Source organism: Phyllobates terribilis, unplaced genomic scaffold, assembly GCF_046119375.1.
Source record: "Phyllobates terribilis strain yellow unplaced genomic scaffold, ASM4611937v1 Scaffold_673__1_contigs__length_839561, whole genome shotgun sequence".
NCBI lineage: Eukaryota > Metazoa > Chordata > Amphibia > Anura > Dendrobatidae > Phyllobates > Phyllobates terribilis.
The window spans coordinates 782201-796710 of record NW_027363433.1 but is presented as its reverse complement, the minus strand read 5'-3'; the positions used below and the strand labels follow the sequence as shown (position 1 = coordinate 796710).

Genomic DNA, 14510 nt, shown 5'->3' with positions numbered 1-14510 from the left:
ACGGGGATGGCTAGATTATTTTCAGAAATTGGGTATGTGGATATTTGGAGACAGAGAAATCCCTCAATTAGACAATATTCATACTACTCAATGTCACACCATTCCTTGTCAAGGATTGACTTGGCAATTGGACCAGAATCTCTGAATCCGTTAATTCACAAAGTGAAATATTTACCCAGGGGAATCTCAGACCATTCTCCGATATGTGTGCAATTGAGAACAGGTGGCATAGAGGGGGCAATGAAATGCCCGTGACGATTGAATCCATATTGTCTAATATTGGTGGGTAATTCTTTAAAAGAGGATCTGATAGAATTTTTGAAATAAACAAGGAATCAACATCAAAAATCAAGATGAGTTGATTGAGAAATTTCATCTAAGCTCTAATCAGACATTACAATTGGAACAAATTAGACGCTCTATCATGAGTCACCTGAAAGACACCTCCCTAGAAATTACTACTAATGGCTTTGATTGCTTAGTGAGGGCCACGAGGACGTCATCATCTATTTTTCTGCAATGAGGGATGTGATGTTGGGAGTAAATACTGAATTATCTTTCAAACACTGGGAGAAGCAATTTAATGATCAAGACATTGGAGTTAAGATAAGAGAAAGTTGGAGAAAAAACTGTAAAGCAATAACTAATGAGATGTGGAGGGAAACCCAATTTAAGATCATTCATAAAGTCAGATCCGCCTTTGATCTCCCCAAAACGCCCCTTAAACCTGATAGAATTCTACGGATTAATTACATGGGCTTTGGCTGTGTCCAAGAATACGCATCTTCAGGGGGGCTATTCTAGATTTCATTAACCCCTTTATGACCTGGAACGTATTATTACGCCCCAGGTCATCATCCCCTGTTCAGTGAGGGCTCCGGCGTTGAACCAGCACTGAACCGGGCACATGTCAGCGGATTTATACAGCTGACATGTGCCCGCAACAGCCAACGGGGGAATCGCGATCCACCCGCGGCTGTTAACCAGTTAAATGCCGCTGTCAATCTCTGACAGTGGCATTTAACATTACCGCGCCGGAAGCACGGCATTAGCCCCGCCCATCGGTGACCCGGTCACATGATCTTGGGTCACCGATGGGTTGGCATGACAACCCGGGGTTTGCAGCTGACCCCTGTGGTTGTCATGTCCTTATTGCTATGAGCGCCGCCCAGTGGTCGGAGCTCATAACAAGTGAGCATTTCTGCTGCATACAGGCGATCTGCTCACCGCCTGTATGCAGCAGAGGCAATTGGACAACTGCTGCTTCGAATCTCCTATGGAGACTATTGAAGCATGCAGAAAGTGTAAAAAAATGTTTCTAAAAATATAAAAAAAATAAAACAAGTATAAAAGTTTAAATCACCCCTCTTTTGCCCCAACCAAAATAAAATAATAATAAAAAAAAAACATACACATATTTGGCATTGCCGCATTCAGAATCTCCAGATCTATCAACATAAAAAAGCAACTAATCCGATTGGTAAACGGCGTAACGAGAAAAGAATTCTAAATGCAAGATAACGTTTTTTTGGTCGTCGCAACATTGCAATAAAATGCAATAATGGGCGATTAAAATATAGGATGTACCAGAAAATAGTATCAATAAAAACATCAGCTCAGCTCGCAAAAAATAAGCCCTCACCTGGCCCCAGATCACAAAAAATGGCGACGCTACGGGTCTCGGAAAATGCCATTTTTTTTTTCACCACTTAAATAAAAAAGAACCTGTACATGTTTGGTGTCCACGAACTTGTAATGACCTGGAGAATAATAATGGAAGCTCAGTTTTAGCATTCAGTGAACGTGGTAAAAAAACAACTGTAGAATTGCATTTTTTTTGCAATATCACCGCATTTGGAATTTTTTTCCCGTTTCCCAGTACACAATATGATAAAACCAGTGATGCTGTTCAAAAGTACAACTTGTCCCACAAAAAATAAGCCCTCACACTGCCATATTGACCAAAAAAATAAAAAAGCTATACCTCTGGGAACAAGGGGAGCAAAAAATGAAAATACAAAAACGGAAAATCCCAAGGTCCTTAAGGGGTTAAAGAAATGTGGAACTTTAAAACTCAACTCCCTCTTATGATGATATTGTTTCACTACTGGCCTAGAGATAAAATGAAAGAAGGAAGTTCTCCGGATAAGATCGCCCCATTATTATAGGTTTTGGTTCTATTGGCAAAGCGTATGTTACTAGGCTGCTGGTTGGAACCTTCAACCCCGACTTTACAGGATTTCATCTCACAATTAAAAAATCTATTATATTTAGAAAGAATAGAAGCAGAAAAAAATAAGAAACTCACGAGCAAATACTTTGTTAAATGGAAAAACTTTTATTGGAAAACACTGTAATCAAGAAGAAATCACATATTGTAACGTCGTTTGTTAACTCTGTTTGGTGTCACACTGAGAGATTGAGAGGGTCCCTAAGAAAACTCCTACAAGACCCAACAGATGATCCTACAAATATTGTATGATACATAAGAATCTATTGGGAAAAGTAATAGATATTAGATCATAATGAGAAACCAACTTGCATAAAGGTGTGAAATGATTAGACAAAGATTAATAATCAATAGCATGTAGATCAGGGAAAGAAAGGAGGATGAGAATAAGAACAAATTAGAAAGGAAGGATTGGTCTATGTCACAACGTATGGCTGAAAGCTCAAGAATCAACAGCAAGACCCATCTGGATTGATTGTTTCTTGTGTTTGTTTGGATGTGTTTTGAATTATCTTTACAAAAATACCAATAAAATATGTTTAAAAAATAATAATAATACTATGGGATGCCATGAAGGCCTATGTTAGAGGAACACTTATAAGAGATATTATTAGATGCAAAGCTAAAACTAAAGAATTCACACAAGATCTCCAAAATGGGATACAACAGGCTGAGGTGCAATACATCCTAAACCCGTCAGATGGTAATGGGCGGGAGTAAGAGGCAGCTCAGAGATTATTTCATGATCATCTTATCTCTAAGATGGAAAACAAGCAGTTCTTTACAAAGCAAAAATATTTTGAACAGGGGGAAAGTGTGGGGCATCTTCTCTCTACCGTAGATGAATCACAGGAGGATCCATCTTATGTCACGGAAAATGGAGACACCACATCAGGAAACAATGTGCTAAATGCCTTTCATACTTACTATTCTAGTATTTATGAATCAAGATTTAGAGGACATGAGGACGAACTTGGATTGTTTCTTGAGGATATAAAATTACCTAAGTTTAAAGAGGAAAGTAGCTCCTAGGAAACCCACTGACAATGTCTGAACTTGAGGACGCATTACAGTCCCTTGATAATGAAAAGGCACCGGCTCTCATGGACTGCTATGTAAGAATATAAGGATCTCCTAATCCCTAAACTATTAGATACTTTTAATGAAGCTTTAGAATCTGGTCACACACCAAAATCTACGAATGAGGCAACTGTAGTGGTCCTTTTGAAATCAGGGAAAGACCCGCTGTCATATCGTCCCATTTTTCGGTAGACACTAAAATTATTGCAAAGGCCTGGAAAATAGATTATTTCACATTATTACAGAGATTATTCATCAGGATCAATCAGGCTTTATGCCAAACTGGTCCACAGCAATAAATTTACGAAGGCTTTTTTTGCATATTCATAAATCAGATGTAATAATAGGACATAAAGCTATTCTTTCTTTCTCTCTCTATGCGGCTAAATCATTCGATGGCGTAGAATGGAAATACCTGTAGAAGGTTCTGAAAAGGTTTGGGGTGGGTTCCAAATTCCTATCATACATACAGGTTTTGTACTCGGGACCTCAGACTAAAATAAGAACTAACGGTCTCTTATCTGCTTCAATCACGTTGGGGAGGGGCACACGGCAGGGATGCCCCGTCTCCCCTCCTTCCCGCGATGGCCATTGAACCTCTGGCCTGTATGTTGTGTGCTAGTCCGGATATTGTAGGCTTTAAATATGGTAACTTAGATGAATGATTTTCACTCTATGCTGACGATTTACTGATATATATATATACACACAGTTGAAACCAGAAGTTTACATACACTATATAAAAAGACACATATGCATACTTTTCTCAATATCTGACATTAGTGATGAGCGAGAATGCTTGTTTAACCCTTTAAACAAGCACGCTCGGGTACTCGCAGAGTAGTTTCGGCGTGCTCGGCATTTCAGTTGAAGCAACCGCATCTGCATGTGTCGCAGCTGTAACACAGCTGTGATATATGCAGGGATTTCCTGTTTGTTAGGCAATCCCTTCATGTTTCACAGCTGTATAACAGCAGCGGATGATGGCGTAAGCTGGTAAGATTGTGTCAATATCCACAGTGAAACGGGAACTGTATCAACATGGGCTGAAAGGCCACTCTGCCAGGAAGAAGCCTTTACTTCAAAAGAAACATAAAAAAGGAAGATTAATATTTGCAAATGCACACTGGAATACAGACCTTAATTTTTGGAGACATGTCCTGTGGTCTGATGAAACTAAAATTGAACTTTTTGGGCATAATGACCATTGTTGCGTTTGGAAGAAAAAGGAAGAAGCTTGGATGCCTAAGAACACTATCCCAACTGTGAAACACGGGGGTGTCAGCATCATGTTGTGGGGTTGTTTTGCTGCAGGAGGGACTGGTGCACTTCACAAAATAGATGGTAGCATGAGAAAAGAAGATTATGTGGCAATACTGAAGCAACATCTCAAGACATCAGTCAGGAAGTTAAAGCTTGGGCGGAAATGGGTCTTCCAAATGGACAATGACCGAAAGCATACTGCCAAAATGATAACAAAGTGGCTTAAGGATAGCAAAGTCAATGTTTTGGAGTGGCCGTCACAAAGCCCTGATCTCAATCCTATTGAAGATTTATGAGCAAAGCTGAAAAGGCAGGTGTAAGCAAGGCGACCTACAAACCAGGATCAGTTACAGCAGTTTTGTCAGGAGTAATGGGCCCAAATTCCAACCAACTATTGTGAGAAGCTTGTGGAAGGATATCCCAAACTTTAGACCCAAATCTTTCAGTTTAAGGGCAATGGCACCAAATCCTAATGAAATGTATGTAAACTTTTGACTTTGCAGTAAGTTATAAAAATTCCTTAAAACATTCTCTCTCGCTCTCATTCTGGCATTTGGCAAATATTATAAATTATGGTAATCATAATTAACCTGAATCGGGAAAGGTTTATTCTGATTTCATGTCAGATATTGAGAAAAACATCATATGTGTCTTTTTATATAGTGGATGTAAACTTCTGATTTCTACTGTAGGTGATATCCAGAAGTCTATTGATCCTATCCTGAACATTATTGGAGAGATTGGTGAATGGTCAGGACTGTCCATTAATTGGGATAAGTCGGTTATTCTACCATTTGAGGATATCCCTAATTCCAGCATATTAGAACATACACAAATACAAACGGTTGAGAAATTCTAATACCTTGGTATAAGTATAACAAAAAGATCTCCGGATTACATTGCACTGAATCTTTATCTTCTTCTGGAAAATTTTAAAAAGAAAATCGATGCGTGGTGGAGATTACCATTATCAGCTGTAGGAAGAGGGAACTTATTAAAAATTATATTGATGCCCTAACTCTCATACATTCTGCATAATGCCCCTATTTGGATCCATAATTCCCATTTTCAGAAAATTCATAGCAAGTTTCATTCTCTTATATGGAAAAAGAAATCGTCTAGGATAAAATGTGAATAAAAGTGACAAGGAACCTGGTGGATTGGCGATTCCTAATGCACTAATATATTATATTGCAACATTTGGGTGAGTGGCAAAGCGCTGCAAACCCAAATAGTATTAAGGGGTTAATTACCTCAGGACACCGTGGAATATTCCTATTCATATAGTGGAACTGAATGACCTCACACACAAGAAATCACTATACCCTACACTTGCTCTACTCTACAAGGTCTGGGATAGGGGTAAAGATATAATGGAAATAGGAGACTGCAATGAATCTACACCTATATGGTTTAATAATAAATATAAAGAGGGCTATAAATTAGAGGGATTCCGGAGTTGGGTGGATAAAGGAATATATACGATATAAAACATATTGTGTGAAGGGATACTTAAGTGCTTTGATGAATTAAAGGGGGATTTGGGTTGACAAATAAACAATTGTATAAATATCTACAGTTTCGGCATTCATTTAATGCACAAGATGGATGCCCTTTTAGGTAGAAAATAATACTTTTGTCTATTATAAAGAGGGTATATAAAATAGATATTGAACCAGACTAAAAAAATGCCTATTCGGTATATTAGAAGAGGATATGGAATTTGACCCAATTTCAATAGGGATTTCACATATTTTATTTCAAGCTGGGAAACATATTGCATCCAAATGGATTAACCCCTCACCTCCAGAAATGAGTGAACTCAAAAATAGGATAAATAACATTATCAGATTAGAAAAAGGGGTATATAAACAACGAAACTCAATGAATACATTTGAGAAAATATGGGGTTTATGGTTGGATACACCTGGAATGCCATCAAGGGGGGGATATTGGCGAGGTCTAATGTTTCATTGTAATGTGCATTGGAATTCCTTAACATGTGGTATGGGTAATATAGCACACCTATATGTGTATAGGATTATAATGTTTATTACAATATTATGGTTATATAAGATATTTCAAGAATGTGGAATGTTAATTGTAAGATATAGTAACTGCAAGTTATCAGACGGTAATGGGCAAGCTGAAAGATATATAGGAGAGATGCATGTATGTCATCCCTATGGTATGTTATTTTATTATTGTGTGTACTGGTTTCTTGTTTTGTCAAAAAAAACTAAGGAAGAAAATCTCAATAAAAATATATTGGATTAAAAAAAAAGATTCGAAAAAAGGCTTCTACCCTGTGTGGGTTCTCTGGTGCCTAATCAAATTGGATGTCTGGTTAAAACATTTCCCACAATCTGAACATGAAAAAGGCTTCTCCCCTGTGTGGGTTCTCTGGTGCTTAACCAAAGCTGATCTATAGTTAAAACATTTCCCACATTCTGAACAGGAAAAGGGCTTCTCCCCTGTGTGAGTTCTCTTGTGACTATCAAGAATCATTTTACAATTAAAACATTTCCCACATTCTGAACAGGAAAAGGGCTTCTCACCTGTGTGGGTTCTCTGGTGCTTAATCAAACCTGATTTCTGGTTAAAACATTTCCCACATTCTGAACAGGAAAAGGGCTTCTCCCCTGTGTGGGTTCTTTGGTGGCTATCAAGATGGTCTTTCCGGTTAAAACATTTCCCACATTCTGAACAAGAAAAAGGCTTCTCCCCTGTGTGAGTTCTCTTGTGACTATCAAGAATCATTTTACAATTAAAACATTTCCCACATTCTGAACAGGAAAAAGGCTTCTCACCTGTGTGGGTTCTCTGGTGCTTAATCAAACCTGATTTCTGGTTAAAACATTTTCCACATTCTGAACAGGAAAAGGGCTTCTCCCCTGTGTGGGTTCTTTGGTGGCTATCAAGATGGTCTTTCCGGTTAAAACATTTCCCACATTCTGAACAAGAAAAAGGCTTCTCCCCTGTGTGAGTTCTCTTGTGTCTATTAAGAAACTTTTTACGACTAAAACATTTCCCACATTCTGAACATGAAAAAGGCTTCTCCCCTGTGTGGGTTCTCTGGTGATCAACAAAAACTGACTTCTGGTTAAAATATTTTCCACATTTGGAACAAAAAAATCTATTGTCCTCTGTGTGTATTTTTTGATGTTTAAGAATAGACTTTTCGAGGGTAAAACTATTTCCATTTTCTGAACTTGAAAATGATTTCTTTGCTTTAGGAGCAGTTCGTTTTTTAATGCTTATTTTATTTTGATTTTCCTTAGTAGTCGGTAATGAATCAGAAGACAGGACCTGTTTCATAGGATCAGATGATTGATCTTTGCTGTGAAGGGATGATGGTATATCTGGAGTAATGGCATTCACTTCAATTGTATCCTGTGGGATCTCAAGATCATCAGATTTAAAAATCTCCTGTCCCTCTGATCTCCTGGTACAGTCATCTGCCAAGAAAAAAAAAACAATTATTAATTTTGAATAAAATATCCTTGAAATTTATATTTTTGAACATTTCTACTTAAAATGTCTAAACAAACAGATCACTGGGCTACATGCTAATCCAGGGAAATGAAGAAATATATGCTCAAGTTTAAAAATCTATTTTATGAGACACAAATCTAAAAAATAGAGGATTAAAAATATTTTAAATATTCCTCTATTTTTTAGATTTGTGTCTAATAAAATAGATTTTTAAACTTGAGCATATATCTCTTCATTTCCCTGGATTAGCATGTAGCCCAGGGATGTGTTTGTTTAGATTGATTTAGAAGTGGTATGCAATCTTTATTTATTTTTCTATGGGATTCTTGTGTTAATTGTACTTAAAATGTCTGTAGAAATGGGAAGTTATTGACAGAATGACAGTTCACAGTCTAATAGAAAACCTCATAGGATTAACCAGTAGAGCGTGGTGTCCAACTGTTCATTCTGCCTCCAAAATATGGAATAAGAAGCCATCAAACAATGTTATGTAGGGAAAAATGATACAAATAAAAACTTCTACTCATCCCACAAAAAACAAGTCCCCACTCAGGTCCATCATCTGTCAGTGGAAAAACAGAGGTTTCCACATTATTAGTGGCTCAAAGGCTCTTGATAATCAGCATGGCTTCCATAAACCAATCCAGCAATATCTGCTTTTCCGAAGTCAAATCTCCCCCTCGCTTCTGAGCCTTGCAGTGCGACCAAAACACATTTAGCCTCCATGTATTTGGCATTACTATAGTGAGAAGAACCCACTTAATTTAAGGAGCACAATCTGGGCACTATGTGTTGGATAATAAAATGGCCAATCTGTAATTTTTACTCTCCAACATCCAGGACTAATTTTCGGAAAGTGCCTGTGTAGTCAAAATAGTCACTACTCCTATAGATTAATTCACTGAGAGTTGTAATTTCCAAAATGAAGTCACTTTATGGGGAATTCTACTGCTCTGGTTTTCTGACATTTTGTCATATTAGGGCTTCTGTAAATGGTGGGTCCCATCTCCTCTGGGATCTGCTCCTGTGAATCTGCTTCTGTCACCAGGAGCCGCCTTATTCATTCTGCAGGCAGCGCTGGTAATGGGAGTAATTAAAGTATGGGGCTCTTGGCAATCTAAACTATAGTAAGGGACAATATTTTCTGTCAGATTAGTTTCAAGAAGAAATATTAGACATTCAAAGAGAACTTTTTATAATACTGCAGAGATGAGGCGTCTTAAATTTAGATCTCGGGCATTTGGAAGAGGTAATGGAGACCTTTTTGAAAGACTACCAGGGAGTTACAGAGTCACATAAATGAGGAAAGCCGATCCCACTATAATGAAACTATCATACAGAATGAACCTGTAAAAAAAAAGAAAGAATATATAAACATGTAACATCCCCAACAACAACGTATGTATGAAGGGAGAAATCCAACACTAAACTGGAGTCACACTCATTTATGGTGGAGCATTGGAGCTACTATGAATCCTGACCAGAAGAGTAGAGAAAGTATTAGCGCTCCCATTTCAGGAGAGATTGTGCAGTAATCTGAATTTCTTAGGATGAAAACATAATGGAATTTATGACGTGGAGTGAATCCATGAAACCAGGGCTCGAGCCAACACATCTCCTGCAGGCGTGAATAAATGTATATTACAGCCATCAGCCACGCACAGCTTAGAGATATATCATGGCACAGGAGTAATGTTTTCTGTATAGTTTATCACAATCCTGATTGAAGTTAGTCGGTTTTAAAATAAATTGAAAAGTCAGGATAAAGGGAAACTCTGTTGTTATTGTACAGAAATTCACACTTGGCCTCACTGCACATTTAATGTCGATCATAAAAGTGAAGTTTGGCCAGAAAGACTGGACCTGGTCTTGTAGGGACCATATGAGCACATTCAGCAGCACAGAAGGGAGAGAAGGTAGATTCATCCAATAAGATATCAGGGATCTAGGAAGCCAACAGCATCATTACCCTCCACTTTCTCTTACAGGACCATCATAATATTTTTCTTCAAGTGATTTTCTAACTTGTCAGCACATTCTACTTAAGCTGTCATTTGGCTTTGTAGTTTACAGATCTGGGCAAGTAATGGTCAGCATCATCTAATCTCAGGGGGTAGGTGGATCCTCCAGGTTGTAAATTCTATAGAAAAGGGCTTTCATAATTTCCCAAAGTAATCTGAACATTTTCAGACGGAGGAGAATGTTGTGGTCTAGAGGCAAAATGGTGCTCACAAAATTGTGATACAGCCGGACTACACCACTGATAAAGCAGCCACAGCCGGTGACTGAGAAGAATCTGTGACTTCTGTGCATTTAGTGGTTACTGCTCACCTGGGTAGTCATATGTAGGAATCTCCTCTTTACACCGCTCATCACCCCTCACATATGTCTCTGTAATATTACTATGGGTCAGATCTTCACCTTGAAACAAATATTATAAAAGTCAAAGACAGATGGAGAAGTCACATCTATGATCAGCTCTAATCCTGCCATCTCCACCGTTCTCATTACACAAATATAAAACATAATAATGGTGGATAAAACAAGACTGAATACAAGACCTTCACAGCAATCTACACATCATAGGGGAGATCTCATGACACCTTCTCTTCATCTACCTGATGATCCTGAGGAACATTGGGATCTTCTTGTTTACAGTCCTGTGGAAGAAGAGGACGGAGACATCTCTCTGGTGTTGTCTTCTTACTGGATAGATCTGGAGGAAACACATACAGGGTCTGAATTCATTCTTTACATATAGACAATTATAGGCCATGTGTATTTAGTCCTCTCTATTACCTGGTGATGTGAGGGGCTGGGGAACCTCCATCATGAAGTCCCTGTACAGATCTTTGTGTCCTTCTAAATACTCCCACTCCTCCATGGAAAAATAGACGGCGACATCCTGACACCTTATAGGAACCTGACACATACAATGATACCATCATCCCCTCGATCCCTCCATAGCGTTACTGTATAATGTCCCAGCATTCCCAGCAGTGTCACCTCTCCAGTCAGCAGCTCAATCATCTTGTAGGCGAGTTCTAGGATCTTCTGGTCATTGATGTCCTCATGTATCAGGGGGTGAGGTGGAGGCCCCGTGATTAATCTCTGGTTATGGAGAGACACATTAATAAATCTCACTACAGACATTTCCAGAGTCCTCACCTCTCCAGTTCTGTCCATCTGTTATTCCCATAGATAAGAATGATGTAATGTGACGTCATCAGAATCTCTCACCTCTCCAGTAAGACGGAAGAGGATCTCTAGGGTGAGGTGTAATATCCTCTCCGCCATCTTGTCTCTATCCATATCCATCTTTGATGAGTAAATCAGGAAAATGTTCATATATAGAAGATCTTCACTGAGAGGATCCGATATTGTAGAGACCTGAATGAGAAGAAGATAAGTTGATGGAACATCATAAAAATCCTGTGTAATAATACATCTATTGGAGATAATGAGAGGAAACATATAAGGAGATTTATTATTTCACATCATTTAGTTTTTTACTTTACATCTAGTAATAAAACCTTTATATTTTAGGCCACAGACAACAAGCAGTTTCTTCCTCGGAGTCGGCAGCTGAAGGCTAAGTGCCCACGTTGCGGAACTGAAGCATATTTTTACGCTTCTCCCTGGCGGGAAAATCGCATGCGGATTTTACATGCGGTTTTCCCGCCAGGTAGAAGCGTTTGTGAGGCGTCTTTGCAGTGTCTTTGCATGCATTTCCGCATGCGGGTTATCAAGCACTTCTCCAAGTGATTTAAGCATCACTTGGAAAAGTGCTTGACAACTTGTTCACACTATATAAATCCATGCAACCGGCATGGATTTATATAGTGTGACCAAGTAATAGTTAAAAAAAAAAAAGAATCAGAATGGTAAAAAATAAAAAAAATAAAGTTTATACTCACTTTCCGATGCATTCTCTGCCCCGTCCGGAGTCTTGAGCGGCTCATGCTGTTGTGTGCAGGACCTGCGGTGACGTCATTGAGTCATGTGATGGGTCACATGACTCAATGACGTGGCAGGTCCTTCACACAACAGCGCGACGGCGGGAAAACACCGGGAAGACATCAGAAGATAAGTATAAACTTTATTTTTTCTTTTTTTTACAGGTTCTTTGGTACCCAGGTCTGGATGAGAGTCTCCTCTCATCCAGACTTGGGTACCATCCGCACATTGATTCCGCTGCGCTTCCGCAAAATTAACGAACATGCTGCGGATTTTTGACCGCAGTATATACGCTGCGGAAAAATCCGCAGCATGGGCATTGACATTGCGGAATGCCATTGGGGACCATGGGGTGCGGATATACATACGTTTTACAAGCGGTTACGCTGCGGAAATTCCGCAGCATATACGCCTGTAATACGCAACGTGGGCACGCAGCCGAATACGTTTCTCATAGACTCATCTTCCATAAAGCTAATTCTCGTCGCATTTTCTGACACTGGAATGGAGAATAACCTCGGCATTCAATGGTTCAATTTTTTTAATGCAGTCCAAAAACAAAAGTTAGCGTTTAGGTCGATCTGACCTTCATCAGTAACTGTTGGAAATAGCACAAAGAACAAAACAATAAATAGAAGAATAATAATAAATAATAAAATTAAAAAAGCATATACAAATCGATCATTGCGCAATAACATGATAATATCTCTTGTTTAACCTGAACAATAAACATGCTGTCAAACAGTGCATAATATTTCATCAAACCCCATTAATACGGATACAACATCATAGTATAGAGCAAGTATATATAAAAATTGAAGCGAGCTGACACCTACTAGACTGCTGGATGGTATTCAAAGGTAGGAATTCAAAAGTGTGGAGATATGGTGACACTGGTTGCTTGGGTCTGCAGAAAAGAGCAGAGTGTGGCAGACTCAGAGTTATCAGCTGAGAGGGACCGTGGAGGCAGAGATAGACAGAATAGAGCTGGATGTAGCATACCTGTGACCCCTAGTTCCTGGTTATAAGGTGGTACTGCACGTAGTGGCTTAGAGGAACGCGGTGTCCACCGCTAGTTCCTGGTACTGTGCGCGTTTTCAGGGGTAGGATGGTTTCTAAAGGTGGGGGGCGGGAATAGTGAGGGCGGCTGACCAATCGCGGCCAATCCCGCAGTGCTGTGTAGTGTGAACTCCGGAAGTGCACGTGTGACGTCACCGGAAGTGACACGCTGCTCCCAGGAAGCTGTGCGTTCCACAGGCCGGTGTAAATGCGTTCCAGTGAGCTGGAAGTTTGAGTGCCAGGGAGAGAGAACGTGCGTTACACCAATATAGAGCCCCCAATGGGCATGAGCCAGAGCCTTTGTTGGAGTTGAGAAGGATCCAGGAGAGGGGACAAGAGTGTCCAGAGAGGAATAATCTGCAATAAAGAAGACAATATATGAGTAGGATATGGAGATCAAAACATGTATATTATTGACCTATTCAAATTGAAGACCACATTTAAAAACGTAAAATACATTTCAACATGGGGTCACATAAGATCCCTGGGTGACAAGTTTCTCTATACCAATTGTTCATTGAGAACCAAACTCCAAACATAAAAAACCTTATATAAAAAGCCAGTAGGTCACAGTCCCTATTAAGGTCTTTCGGCTCTAAGGACTGTAATTCATGAATCCAGAAGGCTTCTCTACGTTTGAGAAGGCTCACTTGGTCGCCCCCTCCGACGTGGTGTCAAAACTTGTTCCAATACCTGGTATTTGAATTGAGAAATACTATGTCCTGCCGTGATAAAGTGTTGGGGAATGGGTAACATTAGGTTTTTGCACAGAATTGTGGACTTGTGCTTTGAATCCATTTTGGGATTCTGGAAGAACCGTTGTTTAGGACATTGGTGCGCTGTGCCCAAATCGGCACATACCAGAGAGTCTCTAATATTGGTTGCTCTCTTAAAACACGGTAGGAAGGGGGTTGTTGGAACGCAGGGATCATGGGATAGCTGGTTTGTAAGATGTTCCAGTGTTTCCTAATGGTTTTATGTAAGATGTAGGCGAAGGGGTGGAACGTGTGAACGAAGGGGATTCTGTCCTTAGTGTTTGGACGATCAGTTCTGGAATTCGACGCCTGGGGATGCAAGAAGCTAGGTGGATAGCCTCGTTCAATGAATTTGGTCATCATTTCTTGTAACCTCTGATTGCGGATAGTGTCACTGGACACTATCTGTTTGACCCTCTGAAATTGTGATGTAGGTATAGATTTCTTCAACGACCTTGGATGATTGTTAGAAAAGTGTAATAGGCCATTGCGATCGGTGGGCTTGGAATAGAGGTCAGTTGTTAGGTGGCCCTGTGTATCCTTGATCCTTGGAAACTAACACTGCTTGAATCATATGTCATGGTGAAGCTCAAATCTGGCTATGCGGAGTTAAGTGTGGAGAAAAACCTCTAAGGATTCTAAGGGACCCTCTCATATGCAAAATATGTCAT

The 14510-nt window shown here is 39.5% G+C and overlaps 1 protein-coding gene across 1 annotated transcript; it reads right to left on the bottom strand.

The window, feature by feature from the left end:
• Positions 1-2318: 2318 nt before the first annotated feature.
• LOC141235460 (uncharacterized) lies at positions 2319-13882 on the bottom strand. The gene is made up of 4 exons (XM_073668142.1): positions 13735-13882; positions 13241-13441; positions 10400-10489; positions 2319-8031 (listed from the first exon to the last, which is right to left on the bottom strand). The coding sequence occupies exons 1-4, from the start codon at positions 13880-13882 to the stop codon at positions 6875-6877; spliced, it is 1596 nt and encodes a 531-aa protein (XP_073524243.1). The 3' UTR covers positions 2319-6874.
• Positions 13883-14510: the final 628 nt, after the last annotated feature.

Excerpts from the sequence above, each read along its gene's own strand:
- LOC141235460 (XM_073668142.1), bottom strand. The coding sequence starts at position 13,882 with ATGGATTCAAAGCACAAGTCCACAATTCTGTGCAAAAACCTAATGTTA. Across the intron at positions 13,442-13,734 it reads ACGTCGGAGGGGGCGACCAA|ATTATTCCTCTCTGGACACT; the intron begins GTGAGCCTTCTC and ends TCTTTATTGCAG. Across the intron at positions 8,032-10,399 it reads TCCTACATATGACTACCCAG|ATGACTGTACCAGGAGATCA; the intron begins GTGAGCAGTAAC and ends TTTTCTTGGCAG.